This window comes from Tenrec ecaudatus, chromosome 3, assembly GCF_050624435.1.
Source record: "Tenrec ecaudatus isolate mTenEca1 chromosome 3, mTenEca1.hap1, whole genome shotgun sequence".
Lineage (NCBI taxonomy): Eukaryota > Metazoa > Chordata > Mammalia > Afrosoricida > Tenrecidae > Tenrec > Tenrec ecaudatus.
This window is the reverse complement of record NC_134532.1, coordinates 60,398,075-60,423,939: the sequence shown is the minus strand read 5'-3', so window position 1 is coordinate 60,423,939 and position 25,865 is coordinate 60,398,075. Positions and strand designations below refer to the sequence as shown.

General features: G+C 45.7%; 2 protein-coding genes across 2 annotated transcripts in view; one reads left to right on the top strand and one right to left on the bottom strand.

Annotated features, from left to right (window-relative positions):
- Positions 1 to 25,865, top strand: part of TLR2 (toll like receptor 2) — a 60,540-nt gene that overhangs the window by 11,723 nt on the left and 22,952 nt on the right. The window lies entirely within an intron of this gene.
- Positions 1,069 to 25,865, bottom strand: part of RNF175 (ring finger protein 175) — a 44,487-nt gene continuing 19,690 nt past the window's right edge. Inside the window, 6 exon segments of the mRNA XM_075543672.1 lie at positions 1,069 to 1,189; positions 3,251 to 3,352; positions 7,554 to 7,687; positions 16,737 to 16,768; positions 16,771 to 16,856; positions 22,341 to 22,448. Coding sequence (XP_075399787.1) covers positions 1,069 to 1,189; positions 3,251 to 3,352; positions 7,554 to 7,687; positions 16,737 to 16,768; positions 16,771 to 16,856; positions 22,341 to 22,448 — 583 coding nt within the window.

Below are 25,865 nucleotides of genomic sequence, written 5' to 3'. Positions count from 1 at the left end.
AGAGTGTTGTGGTTCACTGAGAGATTTAAATGAATACTTCTCCAATAACCCTTTTTCCTCTTTGGAGATGGTGGACATTTTAGAAAGCGGTAAGAACATATTTTTTAAAATTCAGAGTTTATTCCACCCCCTTGGGATAAGGACTGCTAGTTTATTTCAGTGCGTAAATGCCTATATTACACAGTTGGGATTCCACTGTCAATGCTTCAAACGTATGAAGGAATCTGTTTGGATCCTTGGGAGGTTTTTGCTGAATAAGCCAGAGTTAAAGCTTCTGCTACTAATTTAGATGGGGATGCTGAAGCCCTGGGCCATGTCAATATGGACACTCAGCAAGTAGAAACCTCAGTGTAATTTATCGTCTCCTAACAACTGTGATGGAGCATGGAACAGCATTAAACACATTGCCATCATTCTGACAAGACTACTAGCCAATGGATGGCCTTTTTGCTTCATAAAGAAATCCTTCAAGCATTGCACAGTGGATGCCTAATATGATTATGTACACCGTGTTGGCTAGTTATCTAACGACAAACATGAGTCCTTTGATTCTGATTCAGGGGACCCCATAGGTGTCTGGATGGCACCGTGCTCCATAGGCTTTCCAAGGGCTGGGATCTTTGGGAACTAACGTGACTATCAGGCCTGTCTTCTGAGGTGCCTCTGGGTGCATTCGAACCAGTAACATTTGGGTGAATAGTCAAGTGCTTAATTAACCATTTGTGTCACTAATAATTACAACGAAGTGCTACAAAAGCACTTCATCAGTTAATCTGATTATTAGCCAATCTGGGGGTGGGATGTGTCGTGTACTAGCATGTGTTGCAAGCGTGGGTTAGAAGACACATACTTTGTTCAAGCACATTGTTTGTTTGTTCCATTGTTCAGCTTCTCTTTGATTTCTGCCCATAAAAACATAGTGTTTTATGTAGGACACCAAATTCTTCACTTCTCTAGACTCTTGGAATCACTGCTAAAACTTTAAAAGTAAAAGACTATTACATGTAGACTCAAGGACTCAACCAAGTCCAACATGCAAATGCATTGCTTCTGGGTCAGCCGGCTGGCCTATTCCAGCCCTAGGGAATAGTTAATGCCTTGAACTATTCCTATCCCCACAGGTTGCCAGGCCACCAAATAACGAAGCCAATCCAGGATCTGTGCGTACAAAAATTGTGTGCGCTCCCAGCTACCACTCAGTTAAGGAGGATTCTCTAAATAAATGGGAATGACAGAAATGTTCATGAATAGCATTTGTAAATATAATAAGCCATGCAATAAACTGGAATTCCTCTTCTTGTTAATTCCTATTCTATGATGTTATAGGTAAATAAAATTACAAGTTTACAATTCAATCCCAAAAGATAAAAAAGAATAAAAGGCAAGGGCCCTATGCTGAAAGAAGGGGACACACATGTGGAATGACTAACTTGAGCAACCAACATAAGGGAAACTATCATGAAGCGAAAACATAGCTCTGGCCTCTCCTGCAGCCGGCTCCTCAGATGAAACCCCCTCGAAGCTGGCACCTCAGAGAGAAGGCACACATGTCCCTGGATAGGACCTTTCATAATTCGTGCCAAGCAAACAATGCATTGCTTCTCTGGTAGCAATTTTAGAAACCAGACACCAGGTATTTCACATGCGGTTCTTTCGTAAACCGAATCTCAGTTAAAAAGGGTATAAATTTTTTTATTTTCTCAGCTTCATTTTCTTAAAAGAATTTTTGTTACTTTGCTACTTACACTACCATGTAAGGCAACATTCATGGTCATATTAAGCACCAAGTTGTAAAAAAAGATTGATGTCCTGCTGCTTGATAAGACATGAGCTGAAACCTGCTCAGGACCTAGGGGCAGTGGATGAAAACCAGCAGAGGAAGGTGTGGCTGTACCTTTCCACTTGAGTTGAGCTGACTCACCAAGGTCAGCCAGGCCTGGAGATGGAGCCGGTGGCTGCCCTGAGGCCAAGAGGCCCTTTCTCCACCATCCTACCAAGCTCTGTTCCTTTGCGCGGAGGGTCTGCTGGCCGGGCAGGGCTGGTAGTAGGGGCAGCAGGGAGCTAGGAATGCTGTTCAGTTTGGGGGACTGTGACTCAGAAAGCCTGTCTCCAAGGGCCCACACGAAGCAGTGCTTGGCAGATGGGGGCATGCCTCTCAGTGCTTGCCTGCTTATGGGGGCCATGCTTTAACCCCATTTAACCCCCCACCCCCAACCAAGAGACATTCTATGGTCATGGACGGTGTGTTCTATGGCGAAGGCGTTTTAGTCAGCTCTGGATAGTGCCATTCCATCTCACGACTTTAATGTGATTTGATTTTATTTCGTTCGGGCTCACTGGTGCCTATAAAAGTCCTAGTCACTGCCATGAGCTGACTGAGTCTATATGGATTATTTCCTCCCAATTATTCTCATCAAGGTTTAGCCTAAGAAAAGAAGATGAATAGTAAGGAATTAAAAATAGCCAGTAAGCCCAAGGGGTGGTGGTGGTGGTGAATCACACTTACCTCAGGAAAGAATGCAAGTTAGTATACTCTAAAACGGATTTTCCATACTCCAGTTTTCATTTGGGCCTTTAAGATGTTCAGTTTCAATCTATTTGTCCACCCTCACACCCATCCCATTCACCCACTCCTTACAGCTATCTTATCATTCCATCGGTTGATCTCTAGGATTGATCTTTAGCACTATACCTATAGAGTGGAAAAGCTGGAGGGGAAAGAATGCAATGTATTTGTTTTAACTTCCACACCAGAATGCTCACATAGACACAGAACAACATAGTTGTGAAATAGATGGAATGTGGAAATAAAGTTTCTGTTTGTAACTCTATAATGCTAATGAAAGTCCAGACTGAAGAATGTATCACCAGAAATTTTTGAATACACACACACACACACACATTTACACACCCTCTGTCATCCAGTCAATTCCAATTCACATAGACCTTATAGGACAGGGTAGAACTGTCCCTGTGGGCTTCCGAGCACTACCACTTTCTAGCACTAGGAAGCCTCATCTATTTATTTATCTATCTATCTATCTATCTATCTATCTATCTATCTATCTATCTATCTATCTATCTATCTATTTATTTATTTTCATCTTTCTCTTTAAAGTGGCTGGCAGTTTTGAATTTCTGACCCTGTAATTAGCAGTCTGATACTTAACCACTGTGTTACCAGGGATGGATCTATACATACACATGCGCACACTCAAACATTTATCTTTTCTCTTTTAAAAAAGGATACGGGTTAGTGATCATCCTCTTCAAATCCACCTTCTCTTTGCAGTACGGGCAAGTCTGTTTTTAACCAACAATACACCAGCCTCGGATGCAGAATTCATGAAAGCTTAAGCCTCATGTTAGGGAAGCTTCTAGATATGAAAGGGCAATAGCTGACTCCTGATGACCTATGGAAATGATACCAATTTCAGGGTCCAGTTGCGGAGGGTGGGAATGACTGTCTGGTTCCCCTTTATTACACACATCTCTTTAAGGGTGATGGCCAGGGTGAATGGCCCGATAAGCAAGGTCACTGTGGGCTCACTTGTGCTCACGTGGGTTTCATGACAGATCTGGTGAAAACCAGATGAAAATGTTTACTATGCATGAGGAAGTAGGCACAAGTAGGCCTGTGCTTACCTTGCTTATTGGTAATCTGCCCCTGTTATAGGACATTCAAACTTCCCAGGACAGTGAACGTGGGCGAAAACTGTTACCTTTATTCCCCTGAGGAATTTACTAGGCATCTGGCCATCTTTCCCTCCTCACCTCACTTAAATAAGAAAGCAGATGTTGTGCTTTAAATGCCTGCAAGTTGGGATAGCCAGGTTTATATACATGTCAACTCTACCTCCGTAACCAGGGATCTCTCCAGCCCTTACTGTGCTATCGGCCCTGGCGCACAGTGACTTGCTGCACATCTGAATGAAACACTGCTTGATCCCGACCGTCCTCGTCACCATGTTGCCTTGAGCCCATTGCTACAGCCACTGTGTCAATCATCCCACTGAGGGCCTTTCTCTTTGTCCTTGACCCTCAACGCTACCAAGTATGACATCCTTCACCGGGGACTGATCCCTTCTGATGACACCCCAAGTATCCAAGTCTCACCCTCCTCCCTCTTGAGCTCTCTAGCTGTACAAGATAGACTTGTTTTTCTTCTGGTTTGTTCTTCAGCAACATTATTCGAGGGCATCAATTCTTCCTCAGTCGTCCTTATTCTCTGCCCAGCTTATCTGCGCACCCATGCCCACCATGGAAACATATGAGGCCATTGGAAATAGCATGACTGGGTCAAGTGCACCGAAGCCCTTAAAGTGACACCTTTGCTTCCTAACAGGTCTTTTGTAGTAGATCTACTCAGCACAATACCTCGCTTGATTTCTTGACTGCTCTTTCCATGGGAGTTGATGGTGGATCCAAGTTCATTATGGAACCCACTCATTTTGCTACAGTGACCCTGTGTGTTCCTTTCATCTTTGTGGATGCTTCCTGTGACTGTCCCCTCATCTTTCCCTATTCTACTACCTTTTTCTCATTGCTCATGACACTATGACTTGTCTCTGACACTTAGCGTAATTTCATTTGTTTGAGGTCATATGCTTGATCAATATGTCGATGAACTTTCTATGTTTTTATCATCAACCGTTTTACTACCAACACCGAGCAGTTACACTTAGAGCCCATTAAGCCCACCCTGTTGAGTCGGTTCACTTACAGCAACCCCTACAGGGCAGGGTGCGCCGTTGGGCTGCCAGGCTGTCACTTTGACAAGCGTGACTGCAAAGCAACTGGTAGATTCGAACCAGAGGCTTTCTGTTAGCAGGCAAGCGCTTAGCCAGTGTATGACTGGGCGCCCTATTTAAGAGAGGGAAAACCTTGTAAGTTTGACTTCTCAAACGCTAGGCATTAGACATCACCTTGCCCAAGAAGCCTGGCTCTTCTTCCCCAAAGGTGAAAGTGACCTGGAATTTGCTCTGATTAAAAAGTCTCCTATGTTACACCTTGGCTTTGTGCTGCCGTCACGCCGGTTCTGACTCTTCGTGACCCTAAAGAACAGGGTAGAACTGCCCTGTGGATTTCCAAGACTGTGACTCTTTATGGGAGCAGAAAGCCTCTTTTTTTTTTTTAACTTCCTCAGACCCGCCGTTGGTTTTGAACTGCTGACTTGGCAGTTAGTAACCCAGTATGCCACCAGAGCCCCTTGGGTAGATCCTAGGCTTTATTATTTAATCTATTTGAATAGGTTTTTATTTATTTTAAAGGATGACTCAAGACGGATTTTTTTCCCCTTGAGGATTCGATACTAGTACAGGCAAGTATCTCTTACCAGCCTTCAAAGAAACAAATGAAATCCAAACTCCTTGCTGTCAACTTGATTTAAGACTCCTTGTGGCTCCCTGTAATACGGAGCAGAAGTTGTTGTCTTTACAGACGCCTTTTCTCCACAGTACCACAGGTGGTTTCAAACCATCCACCTCTGAATTAGTAGCCAAGAGCAAACTCTTTGTGCAAATCAGGGACCTCTATCTTTTACCAGGCTCTCCGGTATTGTAGATTTGGGCAAGATCATGAATGGATTATAAGGAAGTCTGTCTTATAAATGTTTTCTGTGGCCCCTGATCCCAAAGTGGCTTTTCTAGGCCAGGATCACACGATCTGATTGGCTACACACCAGCCAATAGCAAAGATTTTGATAGTATCTCGCTGTTACACAAAGTATGCCGGAGGTTCACTGAAGCCAAGGTCCTGTGTGTAATTCCTCAGCATTAGAATTGTGGGCAATGAATAGTTTCCCCTAGCTCTTGTTCTTGAAACTGGGGTCGCTTTTGCAAAAATGCTTGGATTAGTATAAAATGGTGTATTATTACCAAGGGCCTTCATTTAGAAGGGACTAAGTAGCGCCTCTATCTTCTATCTGGAGGGCTGTAGCACTCAGCGCCACAGAACCAGCTTTGATTCTCTGATTCTCCCACAACCTCTCTAACACCTGCCTTCATCTTCAGTCTGGATGCCACGAAGCTTGCCCACTAGCAGAACTATGCTGAGCAATGCTCGGAGAACCCTCAGGGCTTCCAGGACTTCCATTTGCCCCCTTCTCACTCAGATGACTCATAGGCCATTAGTAACCCCCCCCCCCTGCAAAGCAAATTTAAAGGTGATTACATTTTGAATTACCTATGCGCACAATCCCAAAAGGCAGTCAAAGGGAAGGGAGAGAAAAATTCCCACTCACAAATGGCAGAAGGGGCCCTGTTACAAAATTTGAAGAAAAGCAAGTCAGATTTGAAAACTCAAGTCAGTCTTGGAAAATTTCTGCTAAGAATGATATTTGGGGAGGGTGGAGGGGGGATGGAAGGGGTGTGGGTATCACCTTGAAAATCCAGCATAATGTGCCACCTGGGGTTTCTTTGTATTTCTTCAGGCTTATCCACAAGGCCTCTAATTACATTTCAGATGCCACTTGGCCCAAGTTTTGACTCTCACGATTGAATATATGGAACCAGTCCAGCTTCAGTTGGACTGACTCACAGGCACTGCGCATCTAGAGCATTTCCAGACTGCGGTCAGGGAACTTCAGAGGCAGAGGACAGGATTGGATTGAACACCTCATAAAGCTAGCTATTTAAACTGACTGGGCATACAGTGATAATATCATAAAATGGATAGTGTATTATAAAATAAAGATAAATAATGCGGGTTTTTTCATATTTAGGAAAGGATTAGATACTGACTGTGGACCAACCCAAATACAAATTTAGTACTCATAGAGACACACGTGGCAGTACAGCCTGCGTTGTTCAGGGGTTTGGGCCCAAATCTTCCAGCACAGGTCTTCCTCAGTGGCTCTTGGGGTTCCTTGAGGATCCTGGCTTCCAGGCTGAACCTTACCAGCACCAACCACCCCAGTCAATAGGGGGCTATGGTAGGCAGGTCCAGTAGGCCCCAGGTGCCTGTATCCCACTCTTGCCGGCCAGGTGTCCTGGTACCTGTGACATTCAAGACCAACGCTGATGGCAAGGTTTCATCTTCTTTCCTGGGTGTCCTAGCCTTGATGCCTGAGGGTGCCTGGGAAAGCACACCTGCATTTCTAGGGCCAGTGGGATTCAGACACAGGGCTCCCTGGCTAGGCCTGTGTTCCTTCCTGTCCCTGAGCTTTCACTCTCTTCCTCACCTCCAACCAAACCCCTTCTCTCTGCGCCCCTCCGTGGCCAACCGTTCTAACCAGCCCCAGCTCAGAGGTTGCTGATTTCCTGTCCCTGTGGCACCGAGCCCTAGGATCACCTTAGAGAGAGATTCACTGTTGAGGGGGGATCATCAGAGTGGTGGGTAGAGGCCAGGGCTAAAGGACTGGAGACCAGCAAGGCAGAAGGGAAGGGAGAAGGAGGAGGAGAGGCTGTGAGGAGGGTGTATGCAAGTGCCCAGGGACCATTATCAAAGATGGTCTTCCCTGACTCGCCCTGTCCCATGTACAACATGAGCATATGAAATTTGTCACCCAACGTTGGCTTGATGAAGACCACGTGGTTTCCTGTGGAAAAGGATACATGTGATGACAGGTCAGCTGGTAGGTATTTTCAATGAGTCCTTCTTCATCCAGCTCCACAATGATCTTCTGCCCAGAGACGGCACAAATATTGTCGGACAGGCTCCTTGTGGGCATCCCACTGATGCTGTAGAACTGTTTGGGAAAATGAACACAACACAGTTGCAAGACGCCCACCTGCCATTCTCTGAAAGGAGAGAGGGTGCTGCCGGCTGGGCCAGTACCTTATCTTCTGGTCACTGTTTCCAAGTTGATTTTGAACTTGAAACACCTTCACCCCTTCCCTGCCCCATGCCCCCACCCCATTGCATGGGAACAGACAAAGATCTAATGAACTCCAAATGGACTAACAGCACATGGCAAACGCAACCACCAGTGTAGCCTCCCCATTAGCAATCCTTCCAGTGGGGTCATTTTTATATCGGAATGTGCTTCAGCATCTCATAGAAAGCCCTTGAGTTTATCCGTAACTCAACTTTCCCCTTTTATCCTCCTGAATTTCTGATTCACAGTTCTAGAATCAGCTCCAGTGCCTGTCTGTCTGCCTGCCTAGCTACCTACCTAGGCACCTATCTTTAAGTTGTATGTGATTTTTTTTCCTGCGTGAGTTTTAAGAAGCACACAGATTAATCACAGTTGGAAGAAAATGCAATCAGAATTCTAATTTGGTTGCAGTATAGCACTGAGGAAACACACCATTCCTCTGGTTCCTGAATGCACACCTCCCCCTCTTCCCCCCATGACTCAGTTCTCCCGTACAAATCTGGCAATCTGGCTAGACTGGAGAACACGCATTGGTGCGGATAAGAACTCTCGGCACATCGCATTCAGGACAGATAAACCCCCCAGGGACAGTGGTGGGAATGGTGAGAGCATGAGGGGAGGGGATGGTGGGGGAAGGAGAAGGGGAAAAGAGTAAGGGGAACCCATCACGAGGTTGGCTATATAGCGCCCCCCTGAAGGGGACGAATAACAGAAATGTGGGTGAAGGGAGACAGTGGACAGTGTAAGATACAGAATAATAACTATATAAAATTGATTAAGGATTCACAAGGGTGAGAGCATGGGGGAGGGAGGGGGAAAAAGAGCTGATACCAAGGGCTCAAGTAGAAAGAAAATGTTTTGGAAATGATGTTGGCAACATATGTACAAATATGCTTGATACAATTGCTGTATGGAATGTTATAAGAGCTCCCGATAAAATGATTTTAGAAAATTCTAATTTGGGATACCCGCACCTTCCCACTGCGATGGATGGTAGGTCTTAATATCCAGAGCACATTAGAGCCCATCGTGAGCTTTATTAGAATATTGGTGACAGAGTAGTTTTAGATTAAAGAGCAAATATGAAGATAGTACATAGAGTTCCCATATACCCATGCTCATTGCCCTATGATTAAAATCTTTAATCAGCAAGTACATTTGTCCCAATGTGTTGCTGTGTTCGGGGACTCTGTTTTGACTCATAGCAACCCTGCATGACAGAGAACTGCCCTGCAGAATGTCCTCACTGGTGATCTTTGTAGGACCAGGTCAGGGTTTTTTCTCCCACAGAGCCAACTGGGTAGGGTCAAACAACCAATCATTCGGTTAGCAGCCAGGTGCTTTAACCATTGTGCCACCAGAGTTTCCTCACAATTATTGAAGAATATTGAGCACATTATGATGAATGAAAGTCCAAACTTCATTCAGCTTCTTGAAAGTTTTACCTCATGTCCTTAGTCTGTTCCAGGAACTCATGCAGGATGACATATTACACCAACGGTCATATTTCCATCGGTCCCTCTTGGCTGTGACCGTCTCTCAGACTTTGCTTATGTTTTATGACTTCAGTGGTTTTCAGGAGTCTTTTGGAGAATGCCTCCGAAGGAGATCTGTCTGATGTTTTTCTCATAGTTAGATTGGGGTTGTGGGTTTTTGATAGGAAGAATGCTACTCAGGAAAGTTGCATTATGTCAACATGATTTATCGCTGTTGATGTCACCCTGGGACATCTGCCTTGAGGTTGTGTTTATAAGTTATGGGGCCTGGTGGTGTAGTGGTTATGAGTTGGGCTGCTAACTGCAAGGCCAGTAGTTGAAACCACGGGAGCAAGATGAGGCTTTCTTTCTTTTTTTCTTCATTTTAAAATCATTTTATTGGGGGCTTGTACAACTCTTATCACTATCCATCCATCCATCCATTGTGTTAAGTACATTTGTACATTTGTGGCCATCATCATTCTCAAAACATTTGCTTTCTACTTGAGCCCTTGGTATCAGCTCCTCATATTTTCCCCTTCCTCCCTGCCCCTCCCTCCCGAACTCTTGATAATTTATAAATTATTCTTATTTTGTCATGTCTTACACTGTCCTACATCTCCCTTCACCCACTTTTCTGTTGTCCATTCCCCAGGGAGGGGGTTATGTGTAGATCATTGTGATCAGTTCCACCTTTCTACCCCACCTTCCCTTATCCTCCTGGTAAAACTATTCTCATTATTGGTCCAGAGGGGTTTATCTGTTCTGGATTCCCGGTGTTTCTGGTTCCTATCTGTACCAGTGCACATTCCCTGCTCTAGCCGGATTTGTAAGGTAAAATTGGGATCATGATGGGGCGGAGGGGGAGGAAGCATTAAAGAACTAGAGGAATGTTGTATGTTTCATTGATGCTATATTGCACCCTGACTGGCTCATCTCCTCCCCGCGACCCTTCTGTAAGGGGATGTCCAGTTGCCTACAGTTGGGCTTTGGGTTTCCACTATGCACTCCCCCTCATTCACAACGATATGATTTTTTGTACTTTGATGCTTGATACCAGATCCCTTCGACACTTCGTGATCACACAGGCTGGTGTGCTTCTTCCATGTGTGCTTTGTTGCTTTTCAGCTAGATGGCCGCTTGTTTACCTTCAAGCCTTTAAGACCCCAGACGCTATATCTTTTGATAACTGGGCACCATCAGCTTTCTTCACCACATTTGCTTATTCACCCACTTTGTGTTCAGCGATTGTGTCGAGAAGGTGAGCATCATAGAATGCCAGTTTAATAGAACAAACCTATAAATAAATGCACATAGATCTATTTCCCCATCCTCATATATAAATATATTTACATATGTACATGCCTTTATTTAGACTTCTATAAATGCCCTTTACCTCCTAGCTCTTTTCTCTATATCCTTTTACTTTCCTTTGGTCCCACTATCATGTTCAGCCTTCCTTAGGGTTTCAGTAATTCCCCTCAGTTACATTACCCTTGGTCATGCCCTACCAGGCCCCCTACACCCTCCTCACCACCGATTTGGATCACTTGTTGTTCCCTTGTCCCTGGGTTTGTTAACATCCACTTCCTTTCCCTCGCCTCCCCCTCTCTCATGTCCCCACCCCACCCCAATCGTTGGTCCTGTTGTTTTCTCCTTCAGATTATTTATTACACCTATTTTATCTAGATATACCTGCAGAGATAATAATATGCACCCAAAACAGGACAGAGCAAGACAAAGCAACAAAAGAAAAGAAAACAACAACAACAAAACCAATGACACAAAAAAGAAAAGCCTGTAAATAGTTCAATGTCTGTTTGTTGACCTTTAGGGGTGTTTTCTGGTCCACTTTGATGGGGTGCCATGCCCTGGCCCCAAAGTCTATTTTTGGTATTCCCTCGGGACTTCCTTGCTCTGCTCCCCTTGCTGTTCTGTTGCACACCCTTAGTGTTTTGGCTCGGTGTGGTGGAGTTAGATCAGGTACAATTCCTACACTGTGTCTCCAGTGTTGTCCCCCGTAGGGCTGTGGGTCAGTAAGGGATGTCTTGTCTGGTAGTGGGCCCAGCCATATGGTCCTGTACATTGGCTGCTCTGACCAGGGATATGGTCCTCAAGGGTTGGGGGGCCAGGATGTGCTCCACTCTCTCTTCCTCTCCCTTCATTTGCTCCTTGTACTCTGATCAGACATGTCCCTCTCCCTGAGCTGTAGCTTCAGTGCTGTCCTCTGAAGTAAATTCTTCTGGGGGGAGAGGGAGCTGTCCAAGTAGTTGGGATTGGGCCCGACCCCCACCCCCCAGACCTCTCTATTGGTTCCCTGCTTCTATTCCTGTAAAGAGTCACAGCCTGAGAAACCCACAGGGGGAAGTTCTACTCAGACCTAGATGTTGTTATGATTAGGTATTGACTTGATAGCAGGGAGTTTTTGGTTTTGAGTGGGATTTTTGGGGGGTGGGGTGAGGATGGTATCAGGAGAGACCAGTCCCTGGAGAAGGACATTGTCTTTGGTAGAGAGGCAGCAACAAAGAGAAAGGCCCTCAACAAGCTGGGTCAGCCACGATGGACTACAACAGAACGACTGAGAGGATGGTGCAGGACCAAGCAGGGTTGTGTTCCATCGGCCATCAGGTCTCTATGAGTTGAGCCAACTCCATGGCACTAACAAAAATATACAATCTTGTAAAGTTTCTCTGAAAATACACACACACACACATTCCATAAGTAAGTCACTTAAGGCGTGGGAAGTTAGACTACACCTCACTGAGGGGACAGTATCTACATAAATTATCAGGAATTCTTCTGTATGGGGGATAACCATTCATATCATGACCTTTATTTTAGACTCACAGATTTTTATTTTATACTTTTGGCTAAAGCATTGGGGACTCTTTTAGTCGACTCCTGTATCCCTTTGCTATAATCCCATAAATACTGTGTTTGATGAGGATCTCCTTTCTTTCTGATAGCATGAGATGACCCAGGCTCATCTTGTATGCTTCCTACCCCAGGGCTAGATTCAGCGATTTCTCTAAGGAGCCCTGATTCCATTTTATTGGCGAATGAGGCTAGAAGCCAAGATCTGGATACTAGTTATACGCATTGCTACTGGGTATCACTGCTTGTAGGTCCACTTAACTGACAGACCAAGGAAATATCTCTATCTCTATCTATATACTAACCCCTGTTGATGCACAGATACAGAAATATTTCTAAGTGCATTCGCCTGTACTTACATTAAGTTGAACTTGAGTTCACACTGATATGTCCAATACGAATCTACGACCACATGTTCACACTTGTCTTCTCCCCTTGCTAGTCTATAACTTCTCATTCCAAGAGTGAAAAGCTTGGTGCCTACTATCCATTTACTGAATTGTTCAATTCCAGTACACCTGTGTAGTGATGGCCAAATTAGTTTGTATTCTGCGGAAAAACAACTTGAGCCATGGGAATACAAGGCCAACACGCAGTTTCTTTTGTCTCAAGTCCTACCATCTGCATTCATTTCCTGAGTTACTTGAGTCAGGACCTGCCCCCCTACCCTAATCAGTGAAACTGTCTCATCCATTTGAGGTAGTTTGATTTTTCTCATCACAGCCTGAATTCTCTCCTGGAATACCCTTTCCAGCCTTCTAAATGGACTTTTAAAATTTGTATCCACTAAGGCTTGTTCTTTGTGCGATAGATTTCTGTGGGCTTTCACAGATGCATGTCATGTATGGATCTTGGCAGTACCACACGGAATAGTTGATCCCCATAAATATCCCTGTGCTTCATCATTCAACCTCCCCACACTCTTGGCAACCACTGCCCGGTTGTCCATCTCTTAGTTGTGTCTTTTCCAGGATGACTTATAAGTGGAATCATATAGTACTGGCTTATTTCATTTAGCAATATGCATTTCAGATTCATCCACGATTTTAAAAATCCATTTATTTATTGAGGACAGTTTTATTGGCACTTTGTCCACACATCATACAATAAAATAGTCCAGTCTTATCCAGAAGACTTGTACAATCATCACTGCTTCTTCTTCCTTGTACTCATTGTTATTAGGGAAATTATTATTATTTTTAATTGTGGCAAAAATATACACAACAAAACATTCTCCAATTCAACACAGGTTCATCCATGTGTTTGCATGGCTTGATAGTGCATTCCTTGATGGTGCACACACACACACACACACTCACACCAGTCCTAGTCAGGCGGTATGCTAATGACTCGAGACAGTGTTTATTTTCTTTTTTAAATAGATCTGGGCATTCAACTAAGGACAACAATAGATGACAAGAAACTGAAGACTGTTGGGGTGGGATTAGTTGGAAGTTGATGTGGTCCTTTTGCCAGGTTAAATCTCTTCTTCCTGTTTCCCCTGAAGAACCCAACACATCCAACCTTCCCTGCCTCTCCCATCCGTGAGCAAGCATAGGAGAGTCTGGGAGTTTTCTAAGGGGTAGGATTTCTGCTCTGTGTTGGGGAATCAGGAAGCAAATGCTCCCTCCTGTTCTTACCTTTAACTTTACAAGAGAAATAATTGATAGCAGAGGAATTCTACAAGGTATATTGTGCCAGCATTTTACCACCAAAGTTAGAGTACAGGGCAAAAGCCAGATAGAGCCTAAGGCAGAGGAAAGGGCAGATGAAGCGCTTGTGAAGTCAAGGTCATGTCCACTTACACCCTCTGTCCTGTAATGGAGAGGGTAAGAGTAGGACAGAAGGTCACTCCCCTCCTGACGCTCACCACTGGCTTTTCCACGCCCCATCGGCTGTGACACAGGTGGGCGGAGTGACGGTGAGGTCTTCCCTGGTTGTTAGGCCTCGCTAGGGCATGTCAGAGAAGGCCCTATGCTCCCATTCTCTGGGCTTTGTCTAACCAGCATGCTTGCTCATCCTGACTTTTACTTTTCAGGAAGTGAAAATCAAACTAACACATCTTTATGAAGGGTTGTTAAGCAATATGCTAGGGAACAGTATGTGTTTAGAATGTATTTGCTGAACATTGTTGATCTTATCCTTCTTCAAAGGTTATACATGGTCTTCATGTTTTATGTAGCATCAACTGTGACTTTTATGTACCTGAGGCAGAGTTATTTAAAGGATTTTGTTTTTTTTCTATTGTTCATCTTTATTAATTCTTAATAGCTAGTCACTGGAATAAGGTAGATACGATCATGGGACCTGTGCCTGACCTCTTTAACCTTCACACGGGAGTTGGGTGGGATGGCAGGAGGAGAACCACCATCAGCATCACCCAGGTCATACATCACCCAGGTCATACATCACTAAGGTCATACATTCCTCCACCAGCCAGCCTTTTCAAAAAGCAATTCTGACACCAACATCCCTCCCACAGCACTCTCTACTTCTGGGGTCAATAACTGGTTGCACTGGCCACGCCATGCTCATCATGACGGGGTTTATTAGGGAGCTGACTGGTTACAATTCAGGGTCAGGAGACAGTTCATTGGTCAGGAAAGCCTACTCTCAGCCATGCTTGCACACATGCCCAGGCCCTTAGCCTTGTAGTCCTGTTAGGCAAGTGCTACAGAGCTCTTGTAGCTCTCTGCTTGTCAGTCCTGTGGCCTTTGGGCCTTTACTCTGCTTGTGAAAGTGTAGCTCTGTTGATTGAGCATTCACTCTGCCAGTCAATGTTGCCCCAAAGGTGCTCAGCTCTAGTTCTGTGGGTAAGCAAATCTAGCTCTCTGGAGGTACCCCACTGTGCCATCGAGCCTTCCCGCTCAGTGTCCTTACTCTGGGTGGGGAGGGAGCGGCTCTGTCTAGTCTTCTTGGTCCTGATGCTTCTCTACCGATCCTCTGCCATCCCTCGCTGTCTTTGGTGACACAGCTGTGTCTCCTGCATCCACGGGTTCAAAGGATGGGCTTCCGGCTCTTCTTTCTTGATGGCAGATTCCCCCATTTCTGCCTCTGAGATGCCTCATTTTAAAGCTAGCAGGTTGGCAAACTTACCAATCACAATGTCAGCATTCCACACACATTATTTACATGGCCCCATCCCACATGGCTGCCACAAGTCAGAACGGGCCCAGTGGCAGTGGGTTTGTTTTTTATTTATTCCACATAGGTCTCATGTTCCTTATTTAAATTCTTAGCAAGCTATCCAATCCCTTCGGTGGACCATCTCAGATTTGCATAGTCTTACCCAGTCATTTGGTAGGAGTTACCAAGGCTGGCTAGAAGAGTCACATGAAATAATTTACTGTACCACAAATAACGTTCAAATAACTGGCATATTTCAATGACGGAGGCAAACCCTGGGGGCACTGTCAAGCTGTCCTTGGATTGCTAACTGGAACATCAGCGGTTCAAACCCACCGGCTGCGCCAGAGGAGAAAGACTGCTCCTTTAAAGATTGACACCTTCAGAAAGAAGCCCTGTAGGCTATGCAATGTCTAGGGATGCATCCGCTCCCCGCACTTACTCAGTCTGTATACCGAGCAAATCATCAGAGAAGCTGGATGATATGAAGAAGAGTGTGGCATCAGGATTGGAGAAAGGCTTAGTCACCCCCTGAAACACACAGATGACATGGCTTTGTTTGCTCAAAGTGAGGAGGACTTGAGACCCTTGCTGATGAAGATCAAGGATTCCAGCCTTCAATGTGGATCACGACTCAATGCAAGGAAGACCCAAATCTTCATAACTGAGCCAGTCGGTAACATCATGGTGACTGGATAAAAGTTCGAAGTTGGCAAGGATTTCTTCTTGCTGAGATCCACAATCAGTGCTCATGGCAGAAGCAGTCAAGCGATCAGAAGAGATTAGATTGGCTAAATCTGCTACGCAAGACCTCATGACAGTGTTCAAAGCAAGGGTGTTCCTTGAGGACTCAGATGCACCTGACCCAAGCCATACTATTTTCACTGGCCTCGTACACATGTGAAATTGGGCAATGCATAACACACACTGAGGAGAAATGGATGCACTTGAGTGGTGGTGCTGGCAAAGACTATTGAAAGGACCAGGGACTGCCGAAAGAACAAACAAATCTGTCTGGGAAGAAGTGCAGCCGGAATGCTCCTCCGGGGTTCTACTGTGACCACACTGTGAGGCTCGCGCAGCACCGGGCAGTGTGGGCTCTCCTGTCCACAGGATCGCCATGGGTCGGACCGGACCTGAGGGACCCTAACAGCAATACGAGTGAGAATCAATCGAAGGAAGTGGCTTTTCTCTTACAAGCACCCTGCGTAAAGGATGCATTCCCTAAGTAATGCGCAAATGACAATGTCAGTGCAGGACGATCCATGGTGTAACTGGGCTGGGAAAAATACTTAACTATTGAAATGCTGTCAAAAGGAAAGCTCATCAGCAGACACTTAAAGATGACTCTTTCTATTGCTGAAGCCTGGTGTCAACATGTGGGAGGGTGAGACCATGCTTCCCCAGTGCCTAGATGGGTTTCAAAGAACGAAATCATCACTTACCCCTATAGTAGCGGCCATGTAATCTGAGCAATCTCAGCAAAGTCTCTCCCCATTATTCCATAGTAGAGGCCATAGAACAAGGACACAATGCCAAAATCCATGGAATCTCTAGCCTGGATCCTATTGAGAACAACAACATGAATGATTTCCGGCCTTTCTGTCTACCAGAGCCTGGTGTTCATTTGTTTCACAAAACCCAAACTCTCTGCCCTCAAGTCAATTCTGATTGATAGTGACGGTCAAAGACAGAGTAGAACTGCTCCTGTGGGTTTCCAAGATGGTTTCACTCTTTACGGCAGAAGAAAGCCAAGGCTTTCTCCCCTGGGGCAGCTAGTAGGCTCGACCCACTGACCTTGTGTCCAGTAGCCCAATGGGTAGCCACCATACCACTAGGGCTCCTTATTTGTTTATGCTGCTATTTTTCACTACATATTTCAAAATTCTATAAATTCTCAGATTTTACTACTCAGGGCTAAGGGGACAAAGACATTCTTGAAATAGTCTCTAGAGGCGTTGTAGAACTCCAGGGCTCGGATGCGCAGTGGTTCTCAACCTGGGCTGCACATACGAAACCCTCAGGGGCTTGGAAGTATCTCCACCCCCAGGCCACAGTCCAGGTGGATGACATCACAATCTCTGGGGATGTGGCCTGTGCAGCAGGAGGTCTGAAGGTCCCCAGACTCCAGGTATGCCACTGTGACAGTGCAATGGTTCTCAGCCTAGAGGTAGATTAAAATCACCTGGGGAATTTTCAAAACATACTGATGCTTGCACCCTGACTTGAGGGCCTCTACTTTCACTGGTCTGGAGTGGGGTTGGGATAGCGATGTTTTTAAAGAGCTGCTTTGGCAATTCTACAGTCCGGTTGGTGTTGGGCATCCCTGCTGGATGTTACAGAGTACATGCGCGTAGTATCTTTTCTATCAAATTATAACAATACATATTATCTTCCCTACTTCACATTAAAAAGGGAGATTTAGAAAAAAATCATTTGTTTAGCAAGTTTAGAAGTCCATGGCAGCCATGTGTTAACAAAAATTGTTTTGCAGAGCCGAGTCGTATTTCAGATACCCTGATTCTGTGTTGACGATTTAGAAGGAAGGATCTCTTTAAAGGTCTTGACAGCCAACACTAAACACAGTCCTGGTGAGATGACGCCAACTCACAGCCTCCCACAGGCCAGAGTCGAACTTCCCCCACAGAGCTCCCAAGGCGGTGCCCTCTCAGGAAGCAGATTGCCATTTCTTTCTCCTGTGGGACGGTTGGTGAGTTCGAACTGCTGATCTTCTGGGTTCGCAGGTGAGCGCTTAACCACTGTGCCATCAGGGCGCTCATAAAAATGCCTCTCCCTCCCTCCCATCGAGTCGACTCTGACTCATAGGGACCCTAGAGAACAGGGCGGAACTGTCCCTGTGGGTTTCCGAGGCTGTAACTCTGTATGGGGCTAGAAATCCCTGTCTTTCTCCCTTAAAAGTGAATAAACCAGATCTAGCCTAACGTGCGTGAAAATAGGGATCCGCTGGTGAGGTTTAAGCCATTCAAGTCAGATTTATCATTTTGATCTTCGATCGTCACCTCTTCAATGTTTCGTAACCACTTTCCTCCCATCCCTTGATTAGGTATAGAGGGAGATCACCGGGCGCTTGTTTCTTAGGTAGTTCCCACAGGTGTGCTGGACTCCCCCAGTCATCCCTAGATGACTCCCCCAGTCATCCCTAGCCTTCTGCAAACCAGGCTCTCACAATTTAGGCTCTGATACTATGCCCTCCTTTGGATAATACGTTTTACAATCCTTTGGTGACTGATGATGGTGTGCTTCTTCCCATGTGAACTTAGTTGACATCTCACTTGGATGTCTGCTTGTTTGGAAACAAGCCTTGAAGACCCCAGATGCTATTTTATCTGATAGCTGGGCACCATCTAATGTCTTCACCACACTTTTCTATAGCATCATATCTTCTGTGTTCCCTTCTTGAGGGTGAGCATCGAGCAGAGCCACGATGTAAGAACTAATTGTTCTTAAAACTTTGTCAGTTGATCCCCTCTCAGATGCACATTAGGCCTGATCTGGTTTTCAACATTTTCTGTATTTTTTGTTTGTTCATATTGGGGTTTATCTCAGATGTGTTATATCACTGGGGGGACCACCCTCTTGAATTTGTGTTATATGTTTTTCTGTTTTTCCATCTATGAAACCCAGGATTTATGAACGCACAGAGAAAGCAAGTAGAATAAGGGTTCCTGGAGGTATTACAGTGTGAGTTAGTTTATTGTGCCAACCTGACTGATAAACACATGTGGGGTTAATTGAAGGGCGGAGGGATAAATGGCTCAGTGAGCCTCGCCTTTCTAGTTCTCGGGTCTCTTGCTTTCTGATGTTCGGACCAGGGTGCAGCTGCCTTAGCTGGTTCCCTGCTTCAGCTGGCAAGGCTCACTTCCTGCAAGACATCCCTGAGGAGAAGCCACATGGACCTACCCTGATGCAGCCCTGGGTGCTGGGGCAGCCCTGTGGAGACCCCTGCCAGCACTGAGATGTTTACACATTCACTGACTCGGCTTTCCTCCTGCAGTCAGCATCATTGCGTCTGTTTTGTGAATGGAGGAGGACTGTGTGGATTGGTGTTGGATATATGGGCTAATGTTGGACTTGTGGGCTTGGGCAGCACTGGGTAGGGATGTTTTCTTGATGTACACTTATCCTTTATATAAAACTTTCCCTTATACACGAGTTTCTGTGGATTTGTTTCTCTAAAGTTCCCAGACGAACACACAGTGGTAGTGGTGGAGGGAGGTGGCATAAAAGGGACAGCAAGTAGAATAAGGGTGTGGGGGTTGGGGAGGTGGGTACAGTGGTGGTGGAGGCTTAAAAGGAAGATGATGTTCAGGAGTCCAGGAAGAAAAAGACTGTCTGGAAAGTGATTGTGGTAGCAACTTTACCATACTGCTTGATGTGATTGAACTATGGAAGGATACTTGTGTTATCTCCCAATTTAAAATATAAAAAGAGAGAGAAATTGAGAATTAAAAAACAAACGAATAAACCAAAACCTCACTGCCAACAAATCATTGCTGACTCATAGGAACCCTAAAGTGAATAATTACCCCTAATTTAATCTCCGAATGGTAATCATTACATGTTCAGTTTGCTTTATCTCGAAAGATCTCAAATAGCAGCCAAGAGTCTGAGGAGGTCTGGCCGAGTCAGGGAAGCTGGTGGAGCTGGAGCACTTTCTTCTTCTGCCTGGTTTGTGTGCTGCTAACTTGAGATGGCCAGGCCAGAGAGCCTGGAGACGCGAAGGTCTCTGGGACACCTCAACAAGGGTGGTGGCCTCCTCCTTACAGTATCCACCTGGGCATATTTGATTGTTTGGGAAGTGGGGCTGAAATAATTAAGATTCTTTTTTCAGAGACGAGTGGAACCCCAAGACTATAGTGCTTAGGTGCCCTTCAGGTTTGGGAACAGACCTCACGATCATGGCCCACTTTTCAGCCAAACAACAGACAGGTCTATAAGGAGAACAATAACAGTAGTGAAGTATGTACACCTGAGAATAACCAACCATTTGAAATCAAAAGGGCAGCATTCACTCCAGGCTGAAGTTCAGAAGGGTAAGGAAAGAAAGAGAAATGGGAATGGAAAGTACAGGAGAAAGCGGGATACGGGGTATTATATTGAGGGGATGGCAAAGAATATTAAACAAAATGTGAACTGTTGAACATAAAATTGATGATCTACTCTGGAAACCTTTACCCAATTCACCATGAAAAGTTAAATATTAACTTTCTCCCATTTCCACAGGAACACATATTCATAATCTTAGTGAGAGAACACATAGTAACAAACTCGCGGCCTCATAGAAATGGATCTTAATACAATGATGACCAATAATAATTAGTGAAATACAGTTCTTCCCAACCTGAAGGGTTAAATTCTTGATACACCACATGGCGTATGAATCTGAAAGTCTTATGAGGTAATAGATTTGGGACAACTATAGTCCCAAGTGACTTTTGAAATGTTTTATGAATAAATTTAAATGCATTAAAACAAAGCAATACAGTATGCCAAAAAGTAAGTGTCTTTCTCTTTCTTAGACTAGCAATAATAGAGCTGTACAACTACGTTCTGCCTCTTCCATGCTAAGGAGATGTTCGGCTGAACGTTTCATGATGTGCTCATGAAATGAGATCGCTCTGTGGTCAGGGAAGAGCCTTTCCCCCAGGCTGACTCTTCATTTGCCTTCTTTATGAGTCAAGAATTAATGAAACCTGCCTTTCAATTGCCCTTGTGAGCCCCAACATTTGCAATACCGCCCATATGAGAGATGTTCTGGGGAGTGTTCAGTTAAGCTGCTTCCCCTGGCCGTGTGCTATGTTTTCAATCCCCTACCTAACACACACACTGTTTACCGAGCCTCCGCTCAGCCCCGCTAATGTCATCCAAGGTCCAGCGCAACAGTTGCCTTCCTGATGGGCGCACAATTCCGAGTCACAGACAAAGGGTCTCTATTTCCTTTACATTGCCTGTCTTTCTGTCCTTTCTTGCTGTCATCCCTTTATCTGTGTAAGCACTCACCAGCCTCCTTTACCAACTGTGTCCCACAAGAGACCGTTCCTGGACACCAGACAGGAAATCCGAGGGCAGTGCTGGCTGTAGAAATAACACGAGTCACATGCGGAATTTAGTTTTCTAGTGGCCACAGGAGGAGCCCTGTGACAACGTGGGTTAGACGTTGGGCTGCTCACCCCAAGTCGGGCAGTTCAAACTTCTCAGCCGCTCTGTTGAGATGAATGAGGGCTGTCTGCTCCTGTTGGGTTAGAGTCTCAGAATCCCTAGAGATAGGGTTGCTATCTTTGGAAATGACTGGATGTCAGTGTGTCCGCAATAAGAAAGTAAAAGCAAATAGTGACTTTCATTTCACCAATATACCCAAAGTACTAGCATCTCAAGATATAATTGCCGTATATATATATATTTCATATTAAGTCGATGAAGTCTGGCATGTATTTTAAACTTACAGCATATCTCTTTTCAGACCACCAGCCACATTCCAGTGATCCATAGTCATAGGATCTAGTGTCCATAGAACTGGGCAACAGGATGCGAGAGGTTTAAGAAAGAGGTATGCAAAAGGAAATATGCACAACTCAGAACATTGTGGGAGGGACCACCAGCTGCTCTGTGAGAGACAGTGGCGGCGTTCTACTTCCATACAGAGCGGCCGTCTCAGAGACCCACGGGGACAGTGCCACCCCGCCTCGGAGGCTAGCTGTGAGTTGGAATTGATGAGGGTACTGAGGTTTCGTTTGCAGGATTAACATGCCTCAATGTTGGATGTACTCTCAGAGGTGATCTTTAAAAACTTCAGATCACTTACTGATCTTCAAAGCCTCTAATCTTTAAGTTTTCATTCTATAGCGTTTTCTCTTCTTTATTGGGTTCCCAGAATGACAAGACAATCTGTGGATATCTACCCATTCTGTAAACATTGTGTGTGCCTTGGACACAGGGCCAAATGCTACTTCTGGACCAACAACTCTACCAGGGGGATGTTCCAAGAAAGCGCTTTGGGAGATAGTAATGTCTCGATTGGAGATACTTACTTGAAAATGAAATTGAATCCACACATTGTAAACACGATAGCCAAATAACCCACAACACCAAATGCATAACTGAGTTTGTAGATTAGAAGAAACCATTTGTAGACCAATCTGTGCAGTGAAAAATTGGGAGAAACACAGGGCAGGACATAATATATTTGGTCTTTTTCAAACATGACTATAAATAAGTTTCAGTCTTTAAAATTCTGTTTCTTCTATCAGCTAAACTTAATCTATAGTTTTAAAGTAATAATCACTATAATCTAAAATAACAAGTAAACTATAGTTTTAAAGTATGCTAAAACTATACCATATTCACATATTAAGAGTTCTCGCAGGCAGGTGTGTTTCCATGTCTAAGCATATGTAAACTCATCCATGAAGAGCCAGCTATGGTTCCTTGCATTCACTGGCCTTCAGGGATGGGCACTCTCCCTGGGACCCTGTCTACCCTCTCCCTAACCCTTTCTCATTAGTGTTAGGGTTAGGAGAATGGTTTCTGGCAGGAGTAGGTGGTAGGCAAACAAAAATAGGATGAAAAGTCAAGAGGGGAGATCCCTAACTCCAATAGTTTTTCTTACTCCTGCTATTGTGACTCTTAGACCTCCCCAGCCCCAGTGAAGGATCCATCAGTGGTGTTGGACTACTAACTGCCAGGTTGGTGGTTCAAAGCCACCAGCTGCTCTGTGAGAGAAAGTTGAGATTATCTGCCTTCATAAAGATCTACCGCTTCGGAAACTCTACACAGGGCTGCGATGCGTCAGAATGGACCGGAAGGTAGGAGCTTTGGTTTTGGTTTTGTCCACACCGGCCTCCTCACCTCTGTACCCAAAGAGCCGCTTCCCTAGGGCTTAGGCCAGCATTACAGCGGAGCCCTGCTGGGCAGATAGGCTCCAGCCCTTGCTGTGGCCTCTCCCCAGTCTCTTCCTTCTTCGCACAGTGGAGGAATGAGAAGCTGGGGGGTGGAGCACGAGGGTGGAGATGCTCTAAAGGGAGACCTGCTTGTTTCTGTCTTTCATAACAGTCAAATTCCTTAGAAAAAACTACCAAAAAAGGATCAACTGGCTGCTTCATACCTAGGAGAATATGGGAAGATGCTGGGACCCATTTCCATTTCTGGGAGACCTAATAGAAGGGTTAGGCTGATTGGAGACCAGTGACCGTGGAAAAGGAGAGAAGCTGGGTGTCAGTCATTGGTGCTCATACAAGAAAATATGGGGGTCTCTGGACTGCTCACCGAGTTTAAGGCAAGAACCTGCTTGCCCCCAGCATTCCCACCCCAGCTCGGCTACTGTGTTCAAGCCTCTTTCCAGCCATTCAGAGGACACCTCATTTGGAGTCTTGCACCAGAGACTTGTCCCTCACCGCTAACCTCCAACTCATGGAGCCTAGTCCCTAATTTGTTCATCTTTCCTGGATTCCTTCTTGTCAGATCCCTCAGGAACTGCTAAGTTCTCAATATTGCTAATCACCAACGTCACATTTCAGTATCATTACAAATGAGGCCCCATTTCATTGAGTTTCCGCCAGAAGGGACCTTTGGGAGCGTCGTTGTTTAAATGAGGGCTCATGGACTCGGCTGGGAAGAGGGCTGTCACTTGCATGATATACTGTGGCACAGACCTTCCCACCTTCCAAGCAACTGACATCTGGGGGCTGCTGATCTCAGCACCTGCCCCCAGGAAGCAGGATACTGCCAGAGGAGACGGACGGTAGGCAATGGCGAGTGATGCGGAGGGAGCAACTTGCCCTGATAGCACAGGTCTGGCTTATGGCCATTCTGCTTCGTAACTGGGGGCGGGGGTCATGTCCCCTCCAAAGGCGCCAGATAGGGCTTTGGGGGGCATTCTGCCCCAGGGACTGCCCGGGCCATCAGTTCCATCCATTTGGATCAGTGCTCAGTGCAGGCAAATAAAGGTGGGGATTTATGCTGCACAATGAGGTGGTGATGAGACACACTCATTGAGATGTCCCATCAGCACCGGCTCCTGGGCTCCCTGAGTGGCATGCTTTCTCCACATCTTCTTCCCTCGCTCCAAGGGGCCCTTCCCAAAGCTGGCCAGCCGCAAGAGTCTTTCCAGCAGTACCCACTTCATGAACTGAGGGCCCTCTCCGTGCGAAGTTAGTGGCTTGCTGTAATTACGCCCCAGCCTGCGCTTTACAGTTGGGCGGTGGTTGAATTACTCCGGGGCTGGGCCGGTTATGCCTCTGGAACCTTGGTCAACTTACTTGGCGTTTCGTCACACAATGTCCTTATTTATGAATCGAGGCTGAGAACGCTAACTGCGAGAGAAGTCTGAAGATGGTGTGTGACAGCATAGTCATGCTTGAAGGCAGATTAAATGCTCAGTCGCTTTCAATTCCAGTTTTCCACTAGCTTTCTGAAGACTCCTGTACATGTTACATCACTGTTATTAAAGTGTGAGGGTCTCCAACTCTCCCTTTCCGGCTGCTCCCTGGGGACCCAGTTTTCTAGGAGCACTGGCTCCCAGACATCCTTGCCAGGCAGACATGTCGGGGAAGAGGGTGTATATGGCTGCCGAGCAGCCTCTGCAAAGGAAAAGCAACCTTTGGGATGGAGTTGCTGTGGGCAAGCCCAACCACATGGTTTGTGACTAGCATGCGGTCTATTTGGGACTTGAACTTTATTGCCTGACAGAAAACCCAACGGTTGTAAAAGTAAAACTCATGTCCTCTTCTCTGATACTGTGGCCCACGGAGAAACACAATCCAGACCTGTTGTAGTCAGTTCCAACCGCAGCCGCCCTCGAGCTGGTCGAGAGGGTGTCGGAGGTTGTACTCTTCATGGGAGCAGTCCCCACGCTTGTCTCCCAACGAGCACTTTCTGGGTTTGAACTCTGAGCTTTCAGGGTTGGTAATCCCACAGTGACTTGTGGTTTGAGTTGCTGGCAAGAGGAACAATGGGCAAAATATGGATTGGCTTCCGCCAGCTTTCCTAGCATGCCGTGTGGTTTCCACAGGTAAACTAGCTAGTTGCAATTGACCGCCAAGATGATCATGAAGCAAAGATCCATTAAGATCCACAGGACTAAAAAAATAAAATAAAACAAAACAGAAAAACCCCAAAACAAAAAGATCCATAGGACTGAAATCCACCCCAACTGGTTTCCATCCAGCCTAACTCAGCGTTACCCAGTTGGACTAGAACTGCCACACTTTCGTCCACTGGAGAGGCCCGTGGGTGTGAACACCATCAACCTGTTCATTTAAGGTTAAGCACTTTAACCACTGTGCTACCAGGACTTCTTAGGACTTCCTTACTGCCTGTCATGTGTTCCCACTGGCTGCTGGCAGGTTGATTCCATGGAACACAGAACCGCTTCACAGTGTTTCTGAGACTACAGCTTTACAGCCACGGACAGCTTCTGTTTCCGCTGACACAGCAGCTTGAAACAGGCGGTTTGAAACCCCAGCCCTGTGGTGCGCAGCCCAACGATCACCTTTTTCCGTCATCAAACTCTTAGTTTCATTGCTTCTTTCACTGGAGCCCTGGTAGGGTGTTGGGCT